The 24,783-nt window shown below is 49.4% G+C and overlaps 1 protein-coding gene across 4 annotated transcripts in view; it reads left to right on the forward strand.

Moving 5' to 3' along the window:
* STARD8 (StAR related lipid transfer domain containing 8) overlaps nt 1–23,947 on the forward strand; it is a 39,520-nt gene extending 15,573 nt beyond the window's left edge. For 2 of the 4 annotated variants that reach the window (XM_029930539.1, XM_029930542.1), the window contains exons 2-15: nt 10,782–10,853; nt 13,272–13,353; nt 14,286–14,349; nt 15,413–16,833; nt 17,398–17,571; nt 18,472–18,631; nt 18,752–18,820; nt 19,105–19,303; nt 19,724–19,934; nt 20,196–20,310; nt 20,567–20,791; nt 21,795–22,012; nt 22,114–22,290; nt 22,438–23,947. In XM_029930539.1, the coding sequence (XP_029786399.1) occupies nt 10,782–10,853; nt 13,272–13,353; nt 14,286–14,349; nt 15,413–16,833; nt 17,398–17,571; nt 18,472–18,631; nt 18,752–18,820; nt 19,105–19,303; nt 19,724–19,934; nt 20,196–20,310; nt 20,567–20,791; nt 21,795–22,012; nt 22,114–22,290; nt 22,438–22,555 (3,305 nt within the window). In that variant the 3' untranslated portion in view covers nt 22,556–23,947. Of the gene's footprint in view, nt 1–6,131; nt 6,152–10,781; nt 10,854–13,271; nt 13,354–14,285; nt 14,350–15,412; nt 16,834–17,397; nt 17,572–18,471; nt 18,632–18,751; nt 18,821–19,104; nt 19,304–19,723; nt 19,935–20,195; nt 20,311–20,566; nt 20,792–21,794; nt 22,013–22,113; nt 22,291–22,437 lie in introns of those variants that run through there. The other 2 variants (XM_029930540.1, XM_029930541.1) reach the window with 2 other exon arrangements.
* The last annotated feature ends 836 nt before the right edge of the window (nt 23,948–24,783 follow it).

Below are 24,783 nucleotides of genomic sequence, written 5' to 3' on the forward strand. Positions count from 1 at the left end.
TTATTATTAATAATTACATTCACTATCATAAATATCGTTATCAATAATGAACACAACTAAAATTAAGAAGTAGCAAGAGTCAAGGCTAAAAACCACATTTGCAGATTGCTAGCCTGTTAGTCTTCCCTCTGTATCCCAAAACCTCTATGCTTCTACACTACACAGCTGTTAGACCACCATTTTGGATTCTCCTTCCTTTCATTCCATATGGCCTAAACATGTATGTTGTCACCCCTTGCCCACAAAGCCAATACCCCTGCCTTCTCTTTTATGCTCAGAATCAAAGCCCTCTTTTTGGCAACAGGGTTTAAGGGAGGCCTGTATCTACTGGCTTCCAGAGAGGGAACAGACCCCTCTTGGAAAGGCTACTTCTCTCAGGCCCATTTTCTTCCTGTAAGAGGCAATTTTCTCTGGGTCTTAGGGTGGGGCCAGGCTCCTTCAAGGCATTTCCTGCCCAGGAGTTTATATTTGGCTTCAGCAAAAGGAAAAGGAAGTAACTAAGGGGGGTGGGAGGTAGAAGTGGTGGCACAGGGTCAAAAAGGGTGTGTGCCAAGACATTTCAGGCCAAGAGAGGAAGTGAGAGATGGCACATGTCCCTTCTCAAGTGGGCCTGGATGCCCTCATAGGAGCTTGGGATGGAAGAGCTCAGTGTTCCTTGAGGCCAGAATGCCTTCACCCTCACACAGAGGTTATTTTCCCTTTTTACACCTTTGGGCCTTGGTTCCTGGCCCTGTGGTTTCTACACTGGAGCAAGGTATTCTGCTAAGTTATCTAGTTGGCTGAGTTATAGGTGTGTCCTCAGTTCTGTGTCTCTGCTATAGTGATGCCAGAGAAATGGGTGGAGTCACAGGTCTGCACACTGTTTAGTTGGAAAACAGGACTTCCTATCTTGGTGTTGCCAGAACATTCTGTAGCTCTGATGACACTGCAGTGGGGATACTGAGACCAAGAGGACCCAGTTAAACTCCAGTTCAATGGGGGAGACAGTCTCATCTGCTGCTGAGAAGGTAATGGAAATGTGTAAGGGGTCATTTAATTTAAATGAGCCATTGGGTGGTAGGAGGTTAGTGAGAGGTTAGGGAAGGAAGATTTCATAGGAGGGAATGTTTTACCTCAATCCTGATGCATAATGTGAGTTTGCAGCTTCAAGTCAGGCTGGGTCTAAAGTGTAGAAGGCCTCAAGTGCCGGGGGAAAACAGTTTGGTGTCTACCCTGGGCTGTGGGCAGTGGGGAGCCTCCTAGGTTGCAGAGTAAGAGAGTGGCCAGGTCAGAGCTGGGCTCTTTTAAGAAGAAGCTGGCAGGAAAATCTATTGAAAGGAGAGACTAGGGCCTGGGAACTTGGAAGGCTTAAGTAACCCAGGCATGAGAACCTAGAACATGGTTGGGTGCGGGAAACCGTGACCACCTGATAGAAAAGTTGATAGAACTTGGTGACTAAATACATGAGCTGAGAAAGGACAGAACAGGATGACTAGTGTTTCAAGCCTGGGAGTTTAGTGCCTTTGGAGGCAGGAATTCTGGAGAGAAAGCCAGGTTGGAGGGGAAAGATGAGTTAGGTCTTGGTCTCCATCCAAGACTTTTGCTGGAGTCTCCCAGAAGAGAATGCATAGGAGGACAGCTCCCTCTACTGATTCAGCCACTGCTAATCACACACAACCCTGCTCTGGATCTAGATTTGGTCAGTGGCTATTTGAAGATGGGGAAACAGGCCCAGACAGTGTTGGTGGCTTTCCCAAGGTCACCCAACAAGTTTCTAGTACACTTGGGGCTAGAATATAGTTCTCCTGACCTTCAATTCAGTAATCTTTCCACCCATACCACAGTGGAGAGCAGTTACTACTGGTCTAACACTTGCATCAGACCAGTTAGGCTAGCAGCTCTTGCCTCCAGGCTGGGAACTGGAAGTGAGGGAGTAGTACATGACTTATTAAAACACCTGTCTTTCATTATCACCATGACTTTGTCAGAGCACTTGGGGACTGGGTTTTGGGTAGGATCCCCTGGTGGCAAGAAAGCTAATGGAGCCACTGCAATAGAGAAGGTGGCAGCTTTGACCTTCACTGTCGCAAGGAAGCCCTGGGCTAGGCAAGAATGTCAGCTGTCTGTTTTAACCTTGCTGTATCAAGTTACAGTTTAGGAGACCACAGACTGTACCCAAATTTTCAAGCAGCCCCAGCAGGCCAGAGGTCTTATTTAGCCACAGAACCTTCATGAGCCTCCCTCACTTAAAGCTACATACCAAATCTCAGACTACAGCTTCTATGGGGAGAGGTGTAAGGTTGGGGGTTTCTTGTATGACTTCCATATTTATGAAAACTCCAAAGTAGAACTTCCACCAGTCCCTGACTAACCTGACCCTGCCTCCAAAGGATTGACAGTGTCCATAGACAAGGGACTTGCACTGAATCATGCATCCATTCTTTGCCTCATCCCTCAGGACATCCTCGAGGAGGGATGGGGATACCTGGAAATGCTTGAGGACCTCAGGTAAGGTGGAGCTGACCCTCATAGTTTCACACATCAGGTCTGGAGTCAACCGTTCTATTGTTGTGTGGATTGTCCTGTGACCTGTAGCATATTTAGTGGCATCCCTGGCCTCTATTCAATAGATGCTAATAGCATTTCTCCCTGGTTGTGATGGCCAAAAATGTTTCTAGATATTGCCACATGTCCCCTGGGGCATAACATTGTCTCTGGTTGAGAATCCCTGAGGCCCTGTGGCTTTGGTGTAGACATTGAGTGTTAAGTAGAGAAGGGTATTAGAATGGAGAGCCACACGTGTGAACCTGCCACTAGCCAGCAAGAAGATTCAGTGGCTTCACTAATGTTGCCATTCTGTCCCATGGTACTGTCCCTTCCTGGGCTGTGTGCCTTGGTGGTGCCTCAGTTCTGACAGGCAGATTCCAAAAGTGTTGCTCATATGGGCCCAGGAGCTTGGTATCCAGCTGTAGCTCTGGTTGAGATTGAGGCTGCAGTCCAAACAGGTGCAGTAGGGGCCCTAAGTTCTGCCTGTGACCTAACAAGCCAGAGGCCAGCCAGTGATTAGTACAGCCAAGCTAGTTGCTTGAAATCCAACAGCTCTTACCATGGTACCCCTCCTGTGAGGTTTGGAATGTGGGATGAGAGCTATTTTGGTCTTGTCTCTTTTCCTCCATTTGTGCCCCTCTCCTGTAAGAATCTAGTAAGAATTGTAATTACAGCTAAGAGCAGCAGTAGCAGGGAGACAACGAGCATACCCAATTTCCTGTGGACAGAGTGTTGCAGACCTCTCAAATGTCCCTTCCAAGATCAGGAAAAGAAGTCTTGGCATCTTGAAATTCATGACAGCTGTTAGTATGAGCTCTTTTGAAGGCTCCCCTCCCACTGTTCCTCAGGGAGAGTTAGGGGCATAGCCAGACAATCACCTATTGCAGCATGTGTGAAAATTTGAATGAAGACCCACTTCTGAGGAATCCAAGGATCCAGGCTGGGTAGGCACACTTTTTGTGGCCTGGGGTCCTTAGATGTATCCTAATGGGAGGGTGAAAGGAGCTGGTAATAGCCACTTAGGGCCAAGTGAGATCCAAGCCATCTGCTAAAAAGCCAATAACTCTTCCTTAAGCAGGACCCCTCTCTAGGAATGGAGATAGGCAAAGGAAAAGGGTGTTGCACCAACCAAGAGAAATGATCTGAGAAGCCTTTTTCCAGGACATAGCATTTCCCAGGTGTAGTAGCAGGGCCTGGAGTGGTGGGGGGCCCCTCTGCCTACCTTGAATACCAGCTTGACCTCACGAAACTCACCTTAGACACTTGGGTCATCACACAGACAGTGGCACCCCAGATCTTTCTCCACTCCCTCACAATGGTGGCTTTTCTACCTGTGCTCACTAAAGGTGGGAGAGACGATGATGATACTAGACCTTATTTTGAAGACACTCCTATGTTGAGGGCCCTGAAGGAGATGCCTTTCCAAATAAGAAAAAAAGTAAGGTAAAGGAAATCAACACAATTGCTGGAAGCTTCCTTATGGTCAGCTGTTTGAATTACCTTCACAAATACTCACAGGTTTGCCCTCCCCTGTCCTACCATATGCTCATTGCTTTCTTGCTCCTTCACTCTGGCTGAGAGAACGTGAACCAGTGATTAGAATAGGCCTAATTCTTTCCTGTGGCTAGAATCTTTCCATAAACCTATGCTGTGGCTTTTTAGCTGGCCACGTTTGTTTAGGGCAGTGGTTCTCTATATTGCCTACACTTTAGAATCATCTGGAAAGCTCTCAAAAACAAATGAAAACTAACCATTCCTATTCCCAGACGTTCTAATTTAATTGGTCATGACAGGGGCCCAGGCACTGGAATTTTTAAATTTTTAAAAATGTTTATTTATTATTTTTTTTGAGAGAGAGGGAGAGGGGATATGAGTAAGGGAGCTGCAGAGAGAGAGGGAGACACAGAATCTGAAGCATGCTCTGATAGCTCAGAGCCTGACATGGGGCTCGAACTCATAGATGATGAGATCATGACCTGAGCTGAAATTGGACACTCAACTGACTGAGCCACCCAGGCGCCACCATTTTAAAGTTCCCGTATTATAATGTGCAGTCCGAGTTGAGAGGTTACTGCTTCGGCAGTGACAAGGATCCTTTGATCTGGGCCTCTGTGACATCCACACTGCTTATCCTGGGCCCTGAGTCTTACCTGGTATCCATGCCTGAGCTGGCTTTTGGGTTGGGAAAGAGTCGGCAGAAGTAGAGTCTGAGCGGCTCTCTCGCAGCCCACTGAGTGACCACAAGGTGGGAGTCCCCCGAATGTGGCATGAAGAGAGTGGGTGTGGCCTGACCTACCTCAGTTTAGTTGCCAGTTGCCTTTTATTTTCCTCCCAGCTCATTCTTACTGTTTTAAAACCAGGACACAATCTGAACTGAGCCTTATTAAAGAATGTGAATGTGTGAATACCAAGTTCAGGTAGTCTTTTTAAAAAGTTTTTATTTAAATTCCAGTTAGTTAACATATAGTGTAATATTAGTTTCAGGAAAGAGAGGCCAAGTTCAAGTAACCTTAACAAAAGTTAACACTCTCTAATGATAGCTTTCACATAGCCACTTGCAAAACCAGGCAAAAGCTGACCGAATCCACACAGTAACTGTGAAGGGAGGCAGGAACGTTGTTAGTCCTCACTGTATAGATCAAAATCCAAAGCTTAGGGAATGAAGCAAGTTGCCTAAAATAACTAAGCAGCAGGTCGGGGAGCCCACTTCATTGCAAAAAGCTCTTTCTTCCACTCAGTTATCATCTCTGAGCATTACTGCATTTCCTCAGTGTGGATGTTGCTGCTTCTTTCCTGAGCGCATAAACTCTATTCTTGTTCACATAGCATTTCTCAAGAACAAAAGCCCTGCTTTTCTCCCCATTCCATCCTTCTCTGAATAGGAAAAAAAGCTTTGTGCTGAGAGGATCGCTGGTGCATGACCTATGTCAGTGTAGGTGCACATCCTGTCATTGGCCTCTGAAGTCATCTGTTGCTGCTCAACCATGTTTCCTTGACACTCCCTCCAGGAGACTCGTGGGTATGGCATTGAGGCCTGAAATGACATTGGAGCTTTCCTTTATGCCCTTTCCCCCAACTTTTATGGCTCAGATTAGCTGAGACCCTCCCCAGAGAAAGAGTCTGGGCTTAAATCTCAGTGGAATCCTGAGGCGCCTGGGTGACTCATTTGGTTGAGTGTCTAGCTTCGGCTCAGGTCATGATCTCACAGTTCCTGAGTTTGAGCCCCGCATCAGGTTCTGTGCTGACAGCTCAGAGCCTGGAGCCTGCTTCAGATTCTGTGTCTCCCTCTCTCTCTGCCCCTCCCCTGCTCATGCTCTCTCTCTCTCTCTCTCTCTCTCTCTCTCTCTCTCTCTCCCACAAATAAATAAACATTAAAAAAATCTCAGTGAAATCCTGCTTGTGCCAGATGAGTACCATCCTTGACCTGTCCCAGCATATCAACCTAGCCTTGGCCAGAGCATGACCTGCAGAATTAAGTGGTTGAAACTGCTGAAATCTGTACATAGAAGCAGGACTAGGGGTCACAGACATTCCTATATTACTCACCTCAGGCTGCCTGGTGTCACTCTCCCCACCAGGCATGTAAGGCGGTCCTCAGTCCAGGATACCTGGGCCCCAACCTCAGGTGAGTGGACTCTACTCGGGGTGAGTGGTCACTCCTGGTTCCAGCCTGGACAGACTGGGATGGGTGGGAGGGATGAGGGCAAAGCACTTTAGCTCATCCCTTATCTCTGACTGCTCCATTTGGGAGGGAGCCTCAGGGCCTCCCAAACCCTCCATGAGGTGGTATATTGTTGGGAACCAGTGTCCCTGTCATCCTGTTGGGTAATAACTCATTATGTTCTCCAGATTCCTGCCAGGGAGTACTTGCTGGGGATTCAACTCATAGCCCCAATTCAAACTCCTTAGATCCTTTGTCTTTTGGAGCTATTGTGGCTACTTTGAAACTTCTGCCTCTTAACTAACCTCACTTCCTGCAGCCATTTAGATGCAATTTTGACAGTAATGTGGATGCAGCCACTTTCTAGACCCAAAGGGAATGCTAATTGGGCCTCTTTCTCCTTTGTCTTTCTTTCCTGGGACTCTTTAGTTGGTGGGGAGTACTTGCTCTATGTGTCAGGATTTCCCCCCCTCTCCAGTACTTTATTTAATGCTCTCAGTAGCTATTCCAAGTCAACTCTATTACCTCCATTTTACAGAGGGGGAAACTGAGTCTTATAGAGGTTAAACAACTTGCCCAAGGTCAGATAGCTAGTGACTGACAGCACCAGGATTTCAACTCAGGCTTGTAACTCCACTACATCAGGAGGTTGGAAAAGTTTGGGTACCTGAAGTTTGTTCTTTTGAGTCTAAGCCCTTTGTTTACCTGGCCTCTGAGGGCAAGTGGCATAATACAATGGGAAGGAGAAAGCTGTACAGGAAATTAAGGGGTCAATGTCACACATGAAAAGACATTTCTCCAAAGAAGACATACAAATGGCCAACAGATGCATGAAAAGATGTTCATCACTTACCATCAGGGAAATGCAAACCAAAACTATAATGAGATATCACCTCATACTGGTCAGAATGGCTAAAATCAACAACACCAGAAACAACAGATGTTGGTGAGGATGTGGAGAAAGAGGAACTCTCGTGCACTGTTGGTGGTAATGCAGCCACTGTGGAAAAACATATGAAGTTTCCTCAAAAAGTTAAAAATAGAACTACCCCATGATCCAGCAGATGCACTACTATTTATCCAAAAACACTAATTCAAAGGAATAAGGCACCCCTATGTTTATGGCAGCATTATTTACAACAGCCAAGATATGGAAGTAGCCCATGTCCATCAATTGATGAATGGGTAAAGAAGATATATAACATCTTACACACACACACACACACACACACACACACACACACACAGAAGAATATTACTCAGTGATCAAAAAGAATGAAATCTTGCCATTTGTTTGCAATGACATAGATGGAGCTAGAGAGTGTTATGCTAAGTGAAATAAGTCAGAAAAAGATAATTACCATATGATTTTACTCATATGTGGAAGTTAGGGAACAACAGATGGCAAAGGTAAAGAGAGAAAGCACAAGAAAGCACACACACAAGAAATAGACTCTTAATTACTGAGAACACACTGATGGTTACCAGAGGGGAGTTGGTGGGGGGGGGTGAAATAGGGGAGTGGGGATTAAGGAGTGTACTTGTGATGAGCTCTGGGTGATGTATGGAATTGTTGACTCATTATGTTGTACACCTGAAACTAAAATAATACTGTATGTTAAGTAACTGGAATTATTTTAATTTAAAATTAAAATTTAATTAATTAAATTAATAATTAATTTTATATAAAAACTTAAAAAATAGAAGATTAGGGTCATAGTCTCAGCTGTGACATGTAACTCTGGGAATTGGGAATGTTCCTTGGTCCTCAATATGCCCCATACTGTAGCTTTTTAAAAGTGCTGGCATGGAAAGCCTCACCAAAGAATGATTAAATCAGCCTCTGAGGATGTGGTCCCAAGAAATTGATATTTTTTAAGCTTCCTAGATGATTTTAATGTGCATCAATATCCTTGACCTAAGTGATGGAGGCCAGTGCTTCTCAAACTTTAGTGTGCATGCAGATCAACTCAGGATCTAGTTAAATGTAAATTCTGATTCAGTAGGTCTGGGATTCTGCATTTCTAACCAGCTCCCTGGTGATGCTGATGCTGCTGATCCAGGAATCACAGAATAGCACTGGGTTAGAGGTTCTAAGTAGAAGCAAAAGAACTTGGTGCCCACTCAGGTGCACTGGTTTCCTTCCCACCAGCCCTGGCTAGGGCCACTGCCTAGCATTAGAGAAGCAGGCACTCACCACTCTCCTGTGGGCTCTGCCTCTGTGGCTCAGGTAGATGGTGCAGATGTATAAAATGCAGGACTTTCTTACTGCACTCTCCCACCTTCTTCAGGCTTAGGAAGGAGCTCGGGACTAATGGGCAGGCAAGTGCCTCTCTCCTTCCCTCTCCTCTTTGTTCTACCTGTAGCCATGAATGACTAAGGGCTGCAGTGGACTTCAAGCGTGTGTTCTTGGCATGCAGGACTAACTGTGGGGATTGGCTTCCCTACCTGGGGTACCAGACTCATGGCCCTTTAGGGGTCACTATTTCCTTCTATGCCTGTGCCTGTGTTTCTGGGAACTCCTATCAGGTCCTTCCTTTGGTACCTTCTCTCTGTCCTAATGATGGGAAAGCAGAGCTGGCTGCTAGGAGGGGCTCTAGATGAATAACGGCCTTCTCCTGGGGGTGTGGTAGGATCAGGAGACAGGGAGGTGGTTGTGGCAGCTGACTCAGCTGTCCTCCAGCAAAACCATGTCCCTCAGATGCTTCCTGGGCTTGTATGAGGTCCTTTCCAACAGCTCTTACCACAGTTCCTCCACACCACCACTTGCCTAGGGACCTGTATCCTCTGCTAGGTCTGCATTGCCCCCTGCCAGAGGGTCTGAGGTACTGTTAGCTAAGCTCTGTGGGAACAAACACTTTCCAGGACCTCTCTGAAATCCTGATGATTCCTAGATCCTAGATTCCTTTATCATAGGTCGGAGAGCTGCAGTAATGAAAAACATGAGCACATGCCCACACAGATTCAAGTGTGTGCACAGACTGAGGAACCTTATAGTGAGGTGTGCACAGGTGCACCGCCTCACATCAATCTTCATGGATCACAGACATGAGCAAACATGGCTACAGCTATGTGCTGAGGCAGATGCTGGGGTGGCACTGACCTGATGCACTCACTCTGGGAAATGCACAGATATTCTTCATCCCTGCCCCAATCCTATTTGCCCCAAAAGCCTTCAGGGCCTCCAGGGGCTCCAGAGCCTTCTCTTCTGCCCCCTCAAATACTCATCAGTGTGTGACCTTTGAGAACCCCATTGTTTTTTCTGACCAACTTCCATCTTCCTGCACTCTTCCCTCCCTTGTGTGCCCACCTGGCGTCCTCTGAAATGCTGTTTTCTCTTTTAACTTCTCCGTCTCAGCTGCCAGGATCTCATCCTGGATTTCCCTGTGGGAGAGCACTGGAAAGAAAGAGCTCCTTCTGTCTCAGAAAAACCCCAATAGCCTCCTTGGAGTCACCTGGTCACAGGCACTAAGGAAATCAAGGAGATGTTGGGAGTATGACTCTGTGGCCAGAGCAGCTCTGCTGAGCTGGCAGCCTCCCTCACCCCCAAACCCCACAGTGCATGATCCCATAGTCCCAGATCGACAATTCCCTGGCAGTGCTTGGGGGTAGGAGACAAATGGCTGCCTGAGCAGTCCCAGGATTTTGCTGCTGGCACTCAGCCTATCCTGGCCAGGAGAGCCTCCTTTGGTCCAGCTGCATGTTTACACTGAGGCTGGCAGTGGTGCTGGGTACTCCTAGAGCTGAGGTGGGAGGCTAACCCAGCCATTGCCCTCCCAGATTCCCACAGGTACACACTGAGTCTAGCCACGGGGGAGAGCTGGAGCAGTCTTGGGAGGCTCCCTGGGGAGGGAGGGGTGGAAACCTATGAGAGATGGGGAAGGGTAAGCACTGGGGAAGCTGCCACGTAAGAAAGGTAGGGGCCTTGAGGAAGGGAGACTGAGCTTGAACTGTGGCCCCAAGCATTGCTGCCTTGGTCAGCTGTGAGACTGTAGATGAGTTCTTCCTTTCTGAGACTGTCTGGAGATCTATAAAATGTGGATAGTAAAACCTCTTTCACAGCATATTGTTTGTGTTAAGTGAGATTTGGTTATCAAAGTGCTAGAGAATGTGCTGTATGATGGTGGGAAAGAGAATGATAATTGTGTCCCTAGCTGGACTAGGATAGTCTACCCAGGGCCATGGAAGCAGATGGCTCCCTGAAGGAGGGGAAGGTGAAGACATAGCTGTGGCTTCCTCCCCCAGCAGTACTCCTTGACTCCAGAGTTTCCTAAGAGTTGCTGCTGGTGGGTTCTATTCTTGGGCAGGGACGGGAGAGTGAGGGGGGTATTGAGACAGGCAGGGAAATGAGGGTCACAAAAGGCCTCGCAGGACATACAGAGGGTAGGGTATGGGGAACACAGGGTAAATCCTTGCTGGCTGTGATATGGAGCAAATATGCCAGCCCTCTCCATGCTTTTCTTGCCATTTCCAGATCATGACAACTAAAGGTGCTTGTCTTCTGGAGGTGAGGCAGCATACACCCAGGGTGACTCAGCGCCAGCACCCACCTAACCATTTCTCTGCCTATTTCTCTCCTTCTGTTCCATTTTAGAAGTTGAGGCCAAAAGAGCATGCAAGTGGCTCCGAGCAACAGGATTCCCTCAGTATGCTCAGCTGTTTGAAGGTAAAGGTACTCAGCTGCTACCCCTTCTCTACCCCAACCTGCCATATCCCTCTGTTTCTCATCTGTAAAATGGTGCCAATCAGATCCTTTCTCCAACCACACAGGAAGCTGTGTACCTTGGCCCTGCTCCTATAGTTACATTATCATGTCTACTGGATCACTCTGGCTCTCATAAGCTCTGATGTCACCCATGTGTTAAAGTACTGTGTTTGACCAGGGCCCTTGCATAGTACCACTTCTGAGGATGCCATTTGTGTCCATGATCTTATCTTCACTTCCCCATGGCCTCATTTCTCTGTTTCCTTCATTTTTCTGTTTTTCTTTAGTGTTGGTTGTACTTGTCATTTCCACTTTCCTTCTTCCCACACTTCCCACTGTACCCTACCTTCAACCCCACCTTGCCAATAAAATAATCCTTGTCCAGGTCACCAGTGACCTCCATATGATCAAATTCACTGATCACATCCCAGTCCTTACTTAATCTCTCAATAGCATTTGGCCACTCACTTCATTTTCTGGAACACTTACCTGTCTTTGCTGTCTCTCTAGATGCTGCTTTTAGTCTTCTTATAGAGAACTCTGCTTTCTCTCACTGATGTCTAAATGTTGGGATGTCCCAAAGCTCAATCTGGGTCCCTCTTACCTCTCAACATTTCTTTCCCAAGAGATCTGTCTCCAAGTACCACCTATATTCTGGAGACTCCCAAATATTTCTGTGAGGCCTCATTCCCAAGTTCAAGATTTGTCTTTTCAGCCAGCAGTTCAGTATCTCCTTGGATGTCTTACAGGCATCTCAAATGTAACAGGTCTAAATTCCAACTCCTGAGGGCACCACCACATATTCAAGCCCTGCATCCGGGAATCACCCTCTATTCCTCTTTTCTTTCATCCTCTATATCTGATCTTTCAGCAAGTTCCTTCTCCCTCCACAGTATGTCTAGGATCAATGCAGTTCCTGCTACTTTCACTGCTGCATCCTGTGTGACCTGCTGTCATCACATACCTGCCATAGTGCACCAGCTTCTTTCCTGTGCTTCCTCCTCCACTCTTTTAAAAATTTTTTTAAAGTTTATTTATTTATTTAAAGAGAGAGAGAGAGAGCAAGAGCAGGGAAGGGGTAGAGAGGGAATCCCAAGCAGGCTGTGCCCTGTCAGCACACAGCCTGACGTGGGGCTTGAACTCACTAACTGTGAAATCATGACCTGAGCCAAAACCAAGAGTTGGCAGCCTAACCAACTGAGCCACTCAGGCATCTCCCACCTCTACTCTGCAATGCACAGCAGCCAGAAGGACCTTGTGAGCCTCGGGCTTCACTCTGTCACTTCTGTGCTCTGTCACTCCTCTGCTGTTTCCCAGGACACTCAGAATGAGGCAAGCTCACATGTTTCATTCTGACTGACAAGACTATATGACCCAACTACTGTTTACTCCTCTTCCCTTCGCTCACTACATTCCAGGCTCCTTTCTTGCTCACTTGCTCATACCATGTTCTTTCTTTCCTCGAAGCCTTAATGTTAGTCCTGTTTGGAACCCTCCTCCCAGGATCTAGACATGGCCAGCCCCTTCTTGTTCTGCAGGACTCAGCTCAGAGGTCACCACCTCAGAAAGCCTTCTGTTGACCACCTCTCTATGAGTAGCACTCACCCCTCCAGCCTCTCTTACCCCATCACCCGGCTAATGTCTTTCATGGCATTCAGAACCATATTATCTTGTTTCCCATATTGCTATTATTGTTTGTCCCCATAAGAGTGTAAACTCCATCAAGGCAGGGATCATTTTTTATCTCATTCACTGTTGTAGCCCCAGTACCTGGTACCAAGTCGGTGCTCAATTAATATTAGTTAAGTGAATAAATGAGAATGCTTTACCAGTAAGGCAGAGAGAGGTATGGAATTTCCTGGATGCTCTATCCTCTTACTGCATCTTCCTCTCTCCTTTCCCCTTCCTAAATCCCAAGGAGTGGGCTCCCTTGCTTTGAGCAGCAGGAAGAAATGAGGTGCTGTTTGGCTTCACACTATCCTTTCTGTCCTCACTCTCTTCCTACTCCCCCCAATTCATCTTGGGCCAGAGAGGAGCTTCCTTGTCTTAGTACCCAGGATTTAAAGGGGACTGGAGGAGCCCAGCTTGGCTCTTGGCAGCCACCCAAGGCCTCAGCCCTGCCATCTCCCATGGACCTGTCTTTTCTTGGGTCCTCTTATCCAGGCTCAGCCCTCCTTTCCTTCAGCCCTGGACTTGTCCCCAATGGTCAACCCAAGTTCCCTGGGCTCTTCCTTTACTCTAGTCTTGCTTCTTCTGCTCAGATTTTACCTTTCTGCCTCTTCCCTTCCCTGCCCCCTCCCTTGCGACTCAAGGGCTGCTGGCACTGAGTTTCTGACTTATACTGCCCTCAACTCATCTTGGCTTTTCTCTGCCATACAGAAGGTCTATTTCCCCTGGATATTGGCTCTGTGAAGAAGGACCACGGTTTTCTGGACGAGGACTCTTTGTGGGCTCTGTGCAGGTAGGGGGCACTAAGGGCCAGGCCTGAGAGGTCAGGGCCTGGCTTGCAGCTTCTTCATGGAAAGAAAAAAATCCCCATCCCCTCTAACAGAAGAGGGGCCCAACCTGTAACAAAGCTGTCTTCTGTGTCTGTGACACCTCACTACCCAGGCACTCTAGCTGGGAAGTCAAAAATCTAGTTTTGATTCTTTTCTCCCTTCAGTTAGATTCCTGAGACATTCCTCTGATTTGCCCCCTCTCTGCTTACACTAGTTTGGGCCTTGTTTGAGGCCAAACCATGACTTTTTGGATCCATTACAGTAGCCAACTAACTGGCCTTCATGCTGTTCCCTCCTCGCCTTGATCCAGACTCTTTACAGTCACTAGATTCAGCCTCCAAGCAGGCACTCTTCTGCTTAGAGTGTGCAACTACCTGCAGAGAAAAGTAAAACTTTTTTAGCACGAGACACCTTTTCAGTCTGGCTTTGACTGACCTTATCAGCCTCAGTCTCCTCTGTCACATTAGTACTGGTCAGTTTACTGTTTCCCTCTCTACCTTGTCACAGCCTCTTGTGGGAGCCTGGGATAGGAGTCCCTGCTCCCCGCTCAAATCCCATTTCTGCCCACCAGGAAGCCTCCTCTGACTGCCCACCCCCTCTTCATGGAACCTCCTTATCTCATTCTCTGTGTGCTTACCATGTATTCTATCTATGCAGTTCTCAAACCTGTGCCATCTCTTCAGTGGTTTCTTACACATATAAGCTTCCAGAGGACAGATGCCATAATTTTCCTAGCATTGTGTCTGGCACACCTTCATGATCACTGAGTCTTGGGAGAGGTTTTGATGGCTTTAGCATATAAAGTCATGGAGGGCGTCTTGGGACCATCTCGATAGGTTTGCCCTGCAAGCTTTTGTTGTGAAGCTTGGGTGAGCACTGCTTTATTTTCTTATAGAAGGCTGATGACCTTGAACAATTGTGCTTCGATGAAACTGGAAGTTCACTTTCAATGCAAACAGGTGAGTCATGACAAGGACGGGGTCTGGGGTCTTGTGGCACCATGGGGAACCCAGGATATACATGGACCACTTGCAAAACTAGATCCAGTGTCTTGGGTGTCTGGAATATACAGAGCAGTCCCTTGCTCCAGCGTGGGAGTGCGGTATAGGAGGCTCTTATGAGCCTAATGGGCTTTGGCAAGCCTGGCCTAGAGTTTTAGAGTATGAGAATAAACACCATGCCATACCCACCCCTTTCAGCACACCTATCGACATCGAGATTACTAATAACGGAGTGATGACCCTTCCTCAGGGAAATCTATCTGCCCCCACTACTTGCTTTGTGATGGTGACAGTTCCTTCACTAGAGAGTAGAGACAGAATAACATGGTGGGAAAATCATGGCCTATATGATCTTAGAAGTCAAGATCCCCAACTGTGTCTCCAGGAGGTCTTACACCCCTGAGCCCCATTTTCCCCATTTTTACACTCAAGAGGCCTTTCTGACTCTGCCAATGTGGGATTGCAGAAACTGAGAGGACTATTAGTTCACATGTAGCCCTTCGAATGCTGGCCTGATGACCTCACCTTTCCATGGGGTCAGGCTTTGTTAGTTTCCTCTGGAGCTTTCGCCACCAGAGGTCTAGAGCCAGGAGGGTCAGCGAAGCAGCCAGAGCCCTAGCCTGGGAAGCAGGAAACAACCCCTGGGGCCCAATCCCAACTCGACCAACTGACTGCTTAGTGGCCTTGAGCAACCTGGATTCTAACCCTGGCTCTGTCACTGACTTACAAGACATTGCATGACCTTAGGCAGGTGACTTCTCATTTGTGGGTCTGAGTTTTCCTATCTGTAAAATGAGGAGGGATTAGATTAATGAGATGACCATTACCATCCATCTGGGCTCTGTCTCTGACTCCTGGCTTACTTTGATACTCCCAGAGCCAGCTCCCTATCTAGGACGTGTCTTGAGTCAGAAATTGGTGCCCTTTATCTCAAAGTCCTCTAAGAGTTTGGAAACACGGAGTGGAGTACAAATAAGTACTTGAGGACTACTTTGATCTGACCCTGTGGTTCCCTCCCCAGAATGAAGACTCGGAAGAGGAAAAGCAGTGTACCATCAGCAACCATTGGGCTTTCAAGCGAGAAAGTAATTGCTGGTCTCATGTGGGCTCCTCTGACCTACTGGCCCCACTGAGCCCTGGCCTTCCAATGACCTCCTGCTGTGAGAGCATCCTCACTGAGATTAGTGCCACTTCCCTGCCAGCCATCACCGTGAGCCTATTGCCCGAACCAGCGGAACTGCCCTTTCTAAGCTGTGCCCCCAGCCCAAGTGACCAGCAATTCCTCAGGCCCACCCAGGGCCAAGATGGTCTCCAGGACAAAGCCAAGAAGCACTGTTCTCATAGCTTCCTTAAGCACCTCGATTCTCTGAGGCGGAAGGAAAAGAGTGGCAGCCAGCAAGCAGAGCCTGAGTGTAGCCTAGCCACCTCAAAGAAGACCACCAAAGCCTCCTCTTTCTGCAGTCGCCATGGCTTCCTCTCAGCTGGATTCTACAGGGCCAAGAAGAGGACAGCCACCTCAGCTGGTGACAGTGGCACTAAGGCTCAGAGGGCTTGGGAGGCCTGGCCTGTGGCCATGTTTCGGCATACTCAACAGGTGCACCGGGGTGACTGCCTCGTGCATGTGCCCAGGGACCACAAACCAGGCACATTCCCTCGCTCCCTGTCCATTGAGAGCCTGTTTCCTGAGGATGGACACTGCCTGGCAGATTGGCAGCCAGGTAGGCCCTGGGGCTATGAAGGGCGCCGGGGCTCCTGTGGCTCCACAGGCAGTCATGCCAGCACCTATGACAACATGCCTGAGCTGTACCCAGCTGAGCCTGTAGTGGCTGGGGCTGAAGCCGAAGATGAGGAGGGTGGGGGCAGCTCCACCCACCTAGATGACATTCTCCAGCATGTGTGGGGGCTTCAGCAACGGGTAGAGCTCTGGACTCAGGCCGTCTACCCAGACCTGGGGACTAGGGATAAGGAAGAGGAAGAAGATGAGGAAGCAGAGGAGGAGGTCACTTCATCAGTAGAAATAGCCACAGTTGAGGTCGAAGGGCAGGCTGGGACTCTAGCCCAATCAGAGTCTCTGGCCCATAGACAGTCCTCAGCCCTGGGCCAGGCTTATGTTCAACCAGTAGTCCCAGTTCAGGTTCAGACTCAGGCTCAGGCTGAGCCCCTAAAACAGGCACAGGCCGAGGTCTATGTCAAGGCCCCAGGCCCAGCCCAGGATAATGAGCAGGAGGCAAATTCAGGTGGGGAACCCACCTCTGCCTCCAGCCTGTCTGTGGAAGAAAGACACTCCATTTCTGACACTGTGGCCTCCTCCAGTGAACTGGACAGTAGTGGAAACTCCATGAATGAGGCTGAGGCTGCAGGCTCACCAACTGGACTTCAGGCATCAGCACCATGTGAACGACGAGATTCAGGCGTTGGGGCCTCACTTACTAGACCGTTCAGGTGGGAGTTTTGAGTTGGGGTGGGGGCAGAGGACTCTGTTGTGTCTCTTAGTCTCTCCTGCTCCCCATCCCTCCTCCTCTCTTTCTTCTTTCCCCTGTCTCCACTCCCTCCTTTTCTTCTCTACACTACTCTCTTTCAAGACATTTCGTGGTCCCCAGGCCCAGGGGCAGGTTCTTGATTGTCTCCAGTTTAAGTTCAGGGCCTGCCTCTGCTATGGCCTTGAACAAATTCTAGGTCCACTAGACTTTTACCATTCTGGGTTATCAGAACTGCCCCTACATTGCAGTCTTGGAAGGGTAAGGAGGTGGTACTACTTGCTGGCACTAGATGGGCCTGAAATCTGTGCCACCCTCCCTGACAGCATCTTAGCGATTGGGCAGCCCTGGAAACTAAGATTAAAGTTTTCCACCCTGGGGCCCAGTAGCAATTTTGACAGTGGGCCCATCTCCCTCTCTGCATTTGCTTTCTTCTGGGAGAATAAAGGGATCAGAAGAACTCATCCATTCTTAAGGCTTATCCAGACCTGCTCCTCTGGCCCTTCTGCACTCCCTTGTCTTTCACCAGGAAGCTCCGTTGGCACAGCTTCCAGAACTCACACCGGCCAAGCCTCAACTCAGAGTCACTGGAGATCAACCGGCAGTTTGCTGGCCAGATCCACCTCTTGCACAAGGGCTCGCTGCTGCGACTCACTGCCTTCATGGAGAAGTACACTGTGCCCCACAAACCAGGATGGGTCTGGTGAGTGCTCCTGACCCCCTCACTGCCCCCACTCCAGAACCCTGGGAGGGTCATCCTCCAAAGGTGGGTGCAAGCAGGAGGAGCCAAAAGTCAATAGTGCCAGGAAGCTGGAGGGGCCATGGCCTGAGAGGTCAGAGTGGCTTCTGTATGTCTGTGGAGGATGCTCATGGGATGTGCATGAGTATGTGTGCGATGTGTGAGGAGGAGTGGGGAGTAGGGGACCTTAGGTCCTCAAGCTGTACTTCCTCCATCCCAACCTCCAGGCTGCTACCAGTGAGATTGTCCTACAATACAGCTTTGGTTGCTGCTCTCCTGATGAATACCCTTCTGTCTCCACCCCCATTGCCAAACAATAGGGGCTAGCTTCCTTACCATTATGATGCTTTCATGTTCTGGCCCTACCCTAGCTGTTGGGTTCTCTAGCCTGCCACTCTCAAACACTGCTACCATATAGGCCACTAAAGTAGTTGCCCTTCCCTGAATACCTCTTTGCCTTTGTCCATGCTGTTCTCTCTGCCTGAAATGCCTTTTCCTCATTTCTCCTCTGGGACAACACATACCTATCCCTCAAGAGCCTGTTGAATTTCCACATCCTCCCTGAATCTTTCTCTGATACACTAGGTATAGTTCCCCTTCCACATGGATCTTCCCCTAAGTTCTTGGTCTACTCCTGGCCTGTTAACACAGTTATCTCCTTAACCAGATGGAGAGCTCCTTGTATTCCTCTGTGACTTCCCAGGGCCGGGCCCACAGCAGGTGCTCAGTGAATGTTGACTCTGGGGACTTGGTGTTTTTTTACCTCCCTCACTCCCTCCTGAGCCCCCTGAGACTACAGCGTCTCCAAGCTGTGTCTGGGCCTACCTCACACTCTCACAGATCTCTTGTCACTCCTCCAAACAGGTCAGTGCCTAAGTTCATGAAAAGGAATAAGACCCCGGACTACCGGGGCCAGCACGTGTTTGGGGTGCCACCCCTTATCCATGTGAAGCGCACAGGCCAGCCACTGCCACAGAGCATTCAGCAAGCCATGCGCTACTTACGCAGCCAGTGCCTGGACCAGGTGAGTCCTGCCAGGGAACCTACAAAGAAATGGCACTGGGGAGGAAATCCAAGGCTGAGGAATTGGGGAGGGGAGCTGCTATGGCCTTTCTGGCCCACTAGAGACCTTTCTGAGACTTAGGAAGGCCCAGCAAGGATGGAGCTGAAGCTCCTCTCTTCCCAGCTCTCAGCCAGCTTGTTTCCAGCCCAGGTACTGTAGACCCCATCTTTTGGAGCTTACCTTAGCCTAAGTCCCTCTCTTCCTGCTCATTCCCACTAAAACCATCTTTCTCCTTGACCCAAAGGCTATAAAAAATCCTTCTCTTTGGTTTTGCCATTTTCTCCTACCCTGCCCAGCAAGAAACCTGCCAGGCTTAGAAGTCCCTGGGGTGGCCTACTCTCCTGACACCCAATCCAGGGCTGGCCTCATAATCTTCCTCCCCACCCCACCCCTGCCCTGCATGTCTCCCTACCTCCTTTCCCTGCATGGGCCAGGTGGGCATCTTCCGCAAGTCTGGGGTGAAGTCCAGGATCCAGAACCTGCGCCAAATGAATGAGACCTCCCCTGACAATGTTTGCTATGAGGGCCAGTCGGCCTATGATGTGGCCGACTTGTTGAAGCAGTATTTCCGGGACCTACCAGAGCCTATCTTCACCAGCAAGCTCACCACCACTTTTCTGCAGATCTATCAGTGTGAGTTACGTGCATCTATCCCCAATAACCTGCTCCATTCTTAATCTCCCTGAATCCTGGGGCTTGTGAAAGATAAACGTGGTGTGGGCAAATCTATCCACATCCGTAAGCTCATTGGAAGATTTGCTATTCAGAGTTGGAAAGGCCCTTGGAGGACATTCACATTTGATTCCCTAAACCCATTATATGGAAAGATAGACTGAGGCCCTGAGGAAAGGCAGGCGCTTACCTAAGGTGACATTGTATATCAGAGTGGGGCTTAACCCAGTACCCAGAGACCTTCCAGAGCCCATCTTTACCCTTTCCTCTCACTGACTGACCTCCCTTGGGACCTCTGTGCCCTCTGCATTCCTAGAATCAGACTTGCTGCCACAAGCTCTAGGGGAATAAGAGAGCTGTTCTGCCATTCCTTCCTCACAGTCCTCCCCAAGGATCAATGGTTGGCAGCAGCACAAGCTGCCACCTTGCTGCTCCCCGATGAGAACCGAGAGGTCCTACAGACCCTGCTCTATTTCCTAAGTGACATTGCCTCTGCTGAAGAAAACCAGATGACAGCTGGAAACCTAGCAGTGTGCCTGGCACCTTCCATCTTCCATCTCAACATCTCCAAGAAGGATAGCACCTCGCCCAGGTAAAACCGGGTAGGGCCGGGCAGGGAAGGTTTGGGCCTCCTTGGACTGTTGGTCCTTGATGGCCGGCGCTACAGTTCCCCAGCATCACCACAAGGGGTCAGCCTGACACTTCAGAGGCCTGAGACTGGTTGGATGTTTTGAAGCAGGGCCTTCTAAAAGTGCAGCAGGTTGTTTTGTGTTTAAGGAAGCTAGAAGCCAACCAGTCAGCCATCTTGTCTTGTGTCCATGTGCCATCCTCTCCTCCCTGCCCTTCCCTCTAGGATCAGGAATAAACACAGCCTGGTTGGCCGGCCAGGCCTTAGGGACCTGAGTGAGAACATGGCTGCTACCCAGGGCCTATCACACATGATCAGTGACTGCAAGAAACTTTTCCAAGTGAGTAACTCTAGGCCCACACCTAGGGGAACTATCAGGCCAGAGATTTGTACCCCAAGATAAGGAGAGGGCCTAACTTGATGCATGCCCCTCAACATCCAACTCTTTTCCTACAAGGTTTCTCATCTGCCTCACTGCAGTAGTCAGGCCTGTCCACCCCCTTAACATGGAGCTGAGAGAGCTAGTGGGCTCTGGGAATGATGGTCCTTCACCCTCTGTTGCTCCCCATGGTCCTCGTGTATGTGTGCTCTCCCAGGTTCCCCAGGACATGGTGCTGCAACTGTGTGGTTCCTACAGTGCAGCTGAGCTCAGCCCTCCTGGCCCAGCCCTGGCTGAGCTGCGGCAGGCCCAAGCTGCTGGCATGAGCCTGAGTCTCTACATGGAAGAGAGTGTCCAGGAGCTGCTGCGTGATGCTGCTGAATGCTTCAAGGGTTGGATGAGTATGCCAGGGCCCCAGCACACGGAGCTGGCTTGTCGGAAAGTGAGTAGCACACTGTCCGTGGCTGCCATGGGGCTGGGCATGGTGCATGCAGGGGAGGCCAAGAATCCCAAAGGAAGGAGCTCCCCTGCTAGTCTCACTGTGCCTCAGCTTGGCCTTGGAAGGTGTCAGCCAGCAAAGCAAGTTCCTTAAGGAGTTGAGAACCAAGTGAGACCAGAGGCTTCTTTTGGGCATTGTCTGCCAGGATTCCTATACCAAAGCCCCATTCCAGACAAGGCACTACTTGCAGAACCTCACCCCCAATATCTTTCTGCACCACGGTCATACACAAGTGAGCTCCGTACACTTCCACCTTTGTGCTTCTGCCCCTGCTTTCCTGCTGCCTGGACTGACCTGCGCCAAGCATTGCATTTCCCAAGCCACTTTAAGCCTCGACTTGATATGTACTTTCCTTCATTTAGAGCCTCCTGTCATGTCCCAAACTGGAGATGACTTTTCTCTGTCCTCCTCTTGGCACTAGCCATCTTCTTTCTTGGATTCTCATTACAAGTAAGACTGCAATTCTGAGATTTGCTGTGTATAAACCAGTCTAAAACTCCCATAATGGGATCGGGATGAGAAGCTCACACAGTGCCTGGCACATACAAAACACCCAATAAATGACAGCTGTGGTTGCTGTGCCCATGTTCTACTTCCTGCACCAGATGGTGAGTTCCTTGAGCATGATCACCATCATCTCTTCCTGTTCACTTCCAGAAGTTCCAAGCACTATGTCCATTTTGTGGTAGGGCCTAGTAGGCCCCAGAAAACTTATGTCTCATCATCTCTTTATGCTTTTGACTAGGTGGAGAAGCAGATATGCAGAGAGGAGAGAGAGGACAGGGAACACACAGGATCTGTGCCTGGATCTGGCTGGGGTTAGCACAGTAGCCCTACAGCCTTCCCTTTTCAGGGGCTGAAGTGAGGGCAGGCTGGAACTGGGGGGTGGGGTGGGTGTTCTTCAACTCTGACAGTTGTCCCTTATTCCCACTCCCATGGTTCCCAGGCACCTGATGGGCACCCCCTGCGTGTGTGGAAGGCATCCACAGAAGTGGCAGCCCCTCCAGCTGTGGTGCTGCACCGTGTTCTGCGGGAGAGGGCCCTCTGGGATGAGGACCTGCTGCGGGCCCAGGTGTTGGAAGCCCTAATGCCAGGTGTGGAGCTGTACCACTATGTCACTGACAGCATGGCACCCCATCCCTGCCGCGACTTTGTGGTGCTCCGGTAAGGGCTTCTGGTTTGTCATCCTTCTATGCTTGGGAGACCAGGGAGGTGGAGTGGGAATGGACACCAGGAACATGAATGTGTGTGTCCCTTCCCCACAGGATGTGGCGCTCCAACCTGCCCCGTGGTGGCTGTCTGCTTGTTTCCCAGTCCCTGGATCCCGAGCAACCTGTGCCAGAGTCAGGGGTGAGGGCCATGATGCTCACTTCCCAGTACCTCATGGAGCCTTGTGGCCTGGGCCGCTCCCGGCTCACTCACATCTGCCGTGCTGATCTCAGGTACCAGGCCCCTTTAGCCCTGGCACTCTTCCCACCTCTGCCCCATGCCACTGATCTCAGGGGGCTGGGGGAAGGCTTTTTCTTCCTCCTGGGAAGGGCTACAGGGAAGAACACACAGCTCATGCCTGCCTGCTTCTGTCTCCCCAGGGGTCGTTCTCCTGACTGGTACAACAAAGTCTTTGGGCACCTGTGTGCCATGGAAGTGGCAAAGATCCGGGACTCCTTCCCCACGCTGCAGGCATCTGGCCCTGAGACAAAGTTGTGAGCTTCAGCTTGGTCCCAGGGAGGTGCCACCCAGGCCCCCTGGCACCAAGGGAATGAGGGGGTAAAGAGAGCAGAGCAGCCCCCAGCTGTTGCTTCCAGGGACAGAGCCAGGCCCTTGAAGCTCCAGATGACTGTCCCCTCTACTTCCTGACACTCCTTCACACATACAGGGGAGGAGAAGAGAATTTCAGTGCCCCATCCCCACTCCACCTCCACTCCCAAGCTTGTGTTCTGTCCTCCCAAGAGAGAGGAGTCATTTTAAGAACAGGAAGACTTCTGCTTCCCTCCAGGCCCATGGAGCCACCATCAATCTGAAGCCTTACCAGCTCCTCCACCTGCAGGGGAAGGAGGTACGGAGCAGTACATGCTTCATGCTGTCTGCCCCTCTGAGAGGCCAAGTCATCCTGTTTGGTGCTAGCATCCCCTTGAGGTTGGCAGGAGGCTCTGATCCTGCCTTGGGGCCTAATACTGGCCCTGAACTTGTTTTTCCACACAAATTCGACTAGAGAAGATGAGCATAGGGCAGCTACAACCACTATGAGCTGTTATATTTGTGTAAATACAATGCTGATTTTTATAAAACTGATTTAAAGAGTGAGCACTGACAGGTTCCTAGTAGGTGACATGATGATTTGGGATAGCTTGGGATATGGTAGTGGGGGGAGAGGGCTTCCTTTCTCAGGTCTCAGGAGACCAATGAACCAGTCTCCCTAGTTTGGGCACCATACTTTATCTGCCACTCCCTGTGTCCTGTGTGGCCTTTGGTTACATACTCTTATGTCTGGAGAGCCAACAAGCTCACTCCCACTGCACAGGCCAAGCAAAAACAGATGGTGGTAAGGAGACACATATCTGTGTTCATATCCCTTCTCCTGCTGTTCCTGCCTGTGGTAGCTGGCTGACGTAACAGCCCCTTCCTCAAGCAGAGACCTGGCCCCTGCCTCAGCCAGCCAGCCAGGCAGATGGAAGGGCCTAGTGTTATCTCAGCCAGCTGGGGCTTGATCCAAACCTGATCCATCCTACCCATCTTGGCTTATGTGGAATTTCCAATGATATTCAAATGCCAACTACTGCTTTATTTTTATTTCAGCTCAATAAACTGAAGTGGGATGGATCCCAGGCAATGTTGTAATTTTTAAGCCTATTTTATTTGTACCTAAAAACACTGTACAGTCAGAATATATATATATATGTATTTGTATAGATAGATAGATAGATACATATATATGCACATTTATATATGCATATGTATTCTGTCCAGACTATATTATAATCTGTGGGTGCAAGCAGGGGTCCTGAAAGCCTGAGGGGTCAGGGCACTTAAGCTGAGGGAAGTGGAGACCAGGAACCATGTGACCGCTCAGCAGAACAATAAAGCATTACTAGAGATGCACTCTGGCTATGTGGCTGTCTTTACTGAGATGATAGGTTAGGGACTGATGGTCGGTTACAATGTGGGCTTGGTGTTAGGGTCAGAAATTGTGAACATTACTGGTGTAGGACTCAAGCCCATAGGAGGAATGGGAGGGCCTCAGCTCTTCAATTTGGGAGGCAATTGAGGGTGGGGAAGGTGAGACTCCAAGAATCCAAGGCTTGGGCAGAAGCTGCAGATTCCATCCACTGATCTGGCCAGGGTCCCCAGTCTGAGTGGCCCACAAGCATGATCTCAGGTATCCTGACAGTGGCCCTGGGGAGAAATGTCCCTGGCTATGTTGTCCTTCCTTCACCTGCTACACACAATTGAAGCTTAAGGATGAAGAGTGGACTGCAAAGGAAACAATAAAGGAAACTAATACGCAACCGATGGAATGGGAAAAGATAGTTGTAAATGAAATATTGGGTAAAGGGTTAGTATCCAAAATCTACATGGAACTCCCCAAACTTCACACCTGAAAAATGAATAATCCAGTGAAGAAATGGGCAGAAGACATGAATAGACACTTCTCTAAAGAGGACATCCAGATGGCCAACAGACACATGAAATGATGCTGTGTCACTCATCAGGGAACTACAAATCAAAACCACACTGAGATACCTCATGCCTGTCAGAATGGCTAAAATGAACAAATCATAGATGCGGGTACCTTTCTATACTGTTGCTGGGAATGTAGACTGGTACAGCCGCTCTGGAAAACAGTGTGGAGGTCCCTCAAAAAACTATCAATAGAACTCCCCTATGACCCAGCAGTAACACTGCTGGGGATTACCTCAAGGGATACAAAAGTGCTG

The sequence above is a fragment of the Suricata suricatta genome, chromosome X (genome assembly GCF_006229205.1).
Source record: "Suricata suricatta isolate VVHF042 chromosome X, meerkat_22Aug2017_6uvM2_HiC, whole genome shotgun sequence".
NCBI lineage: Eukaryota > Metazoa > Chordata > Mammalia > Carnivora > Herpestidae > Suricata > Suricata suricatta.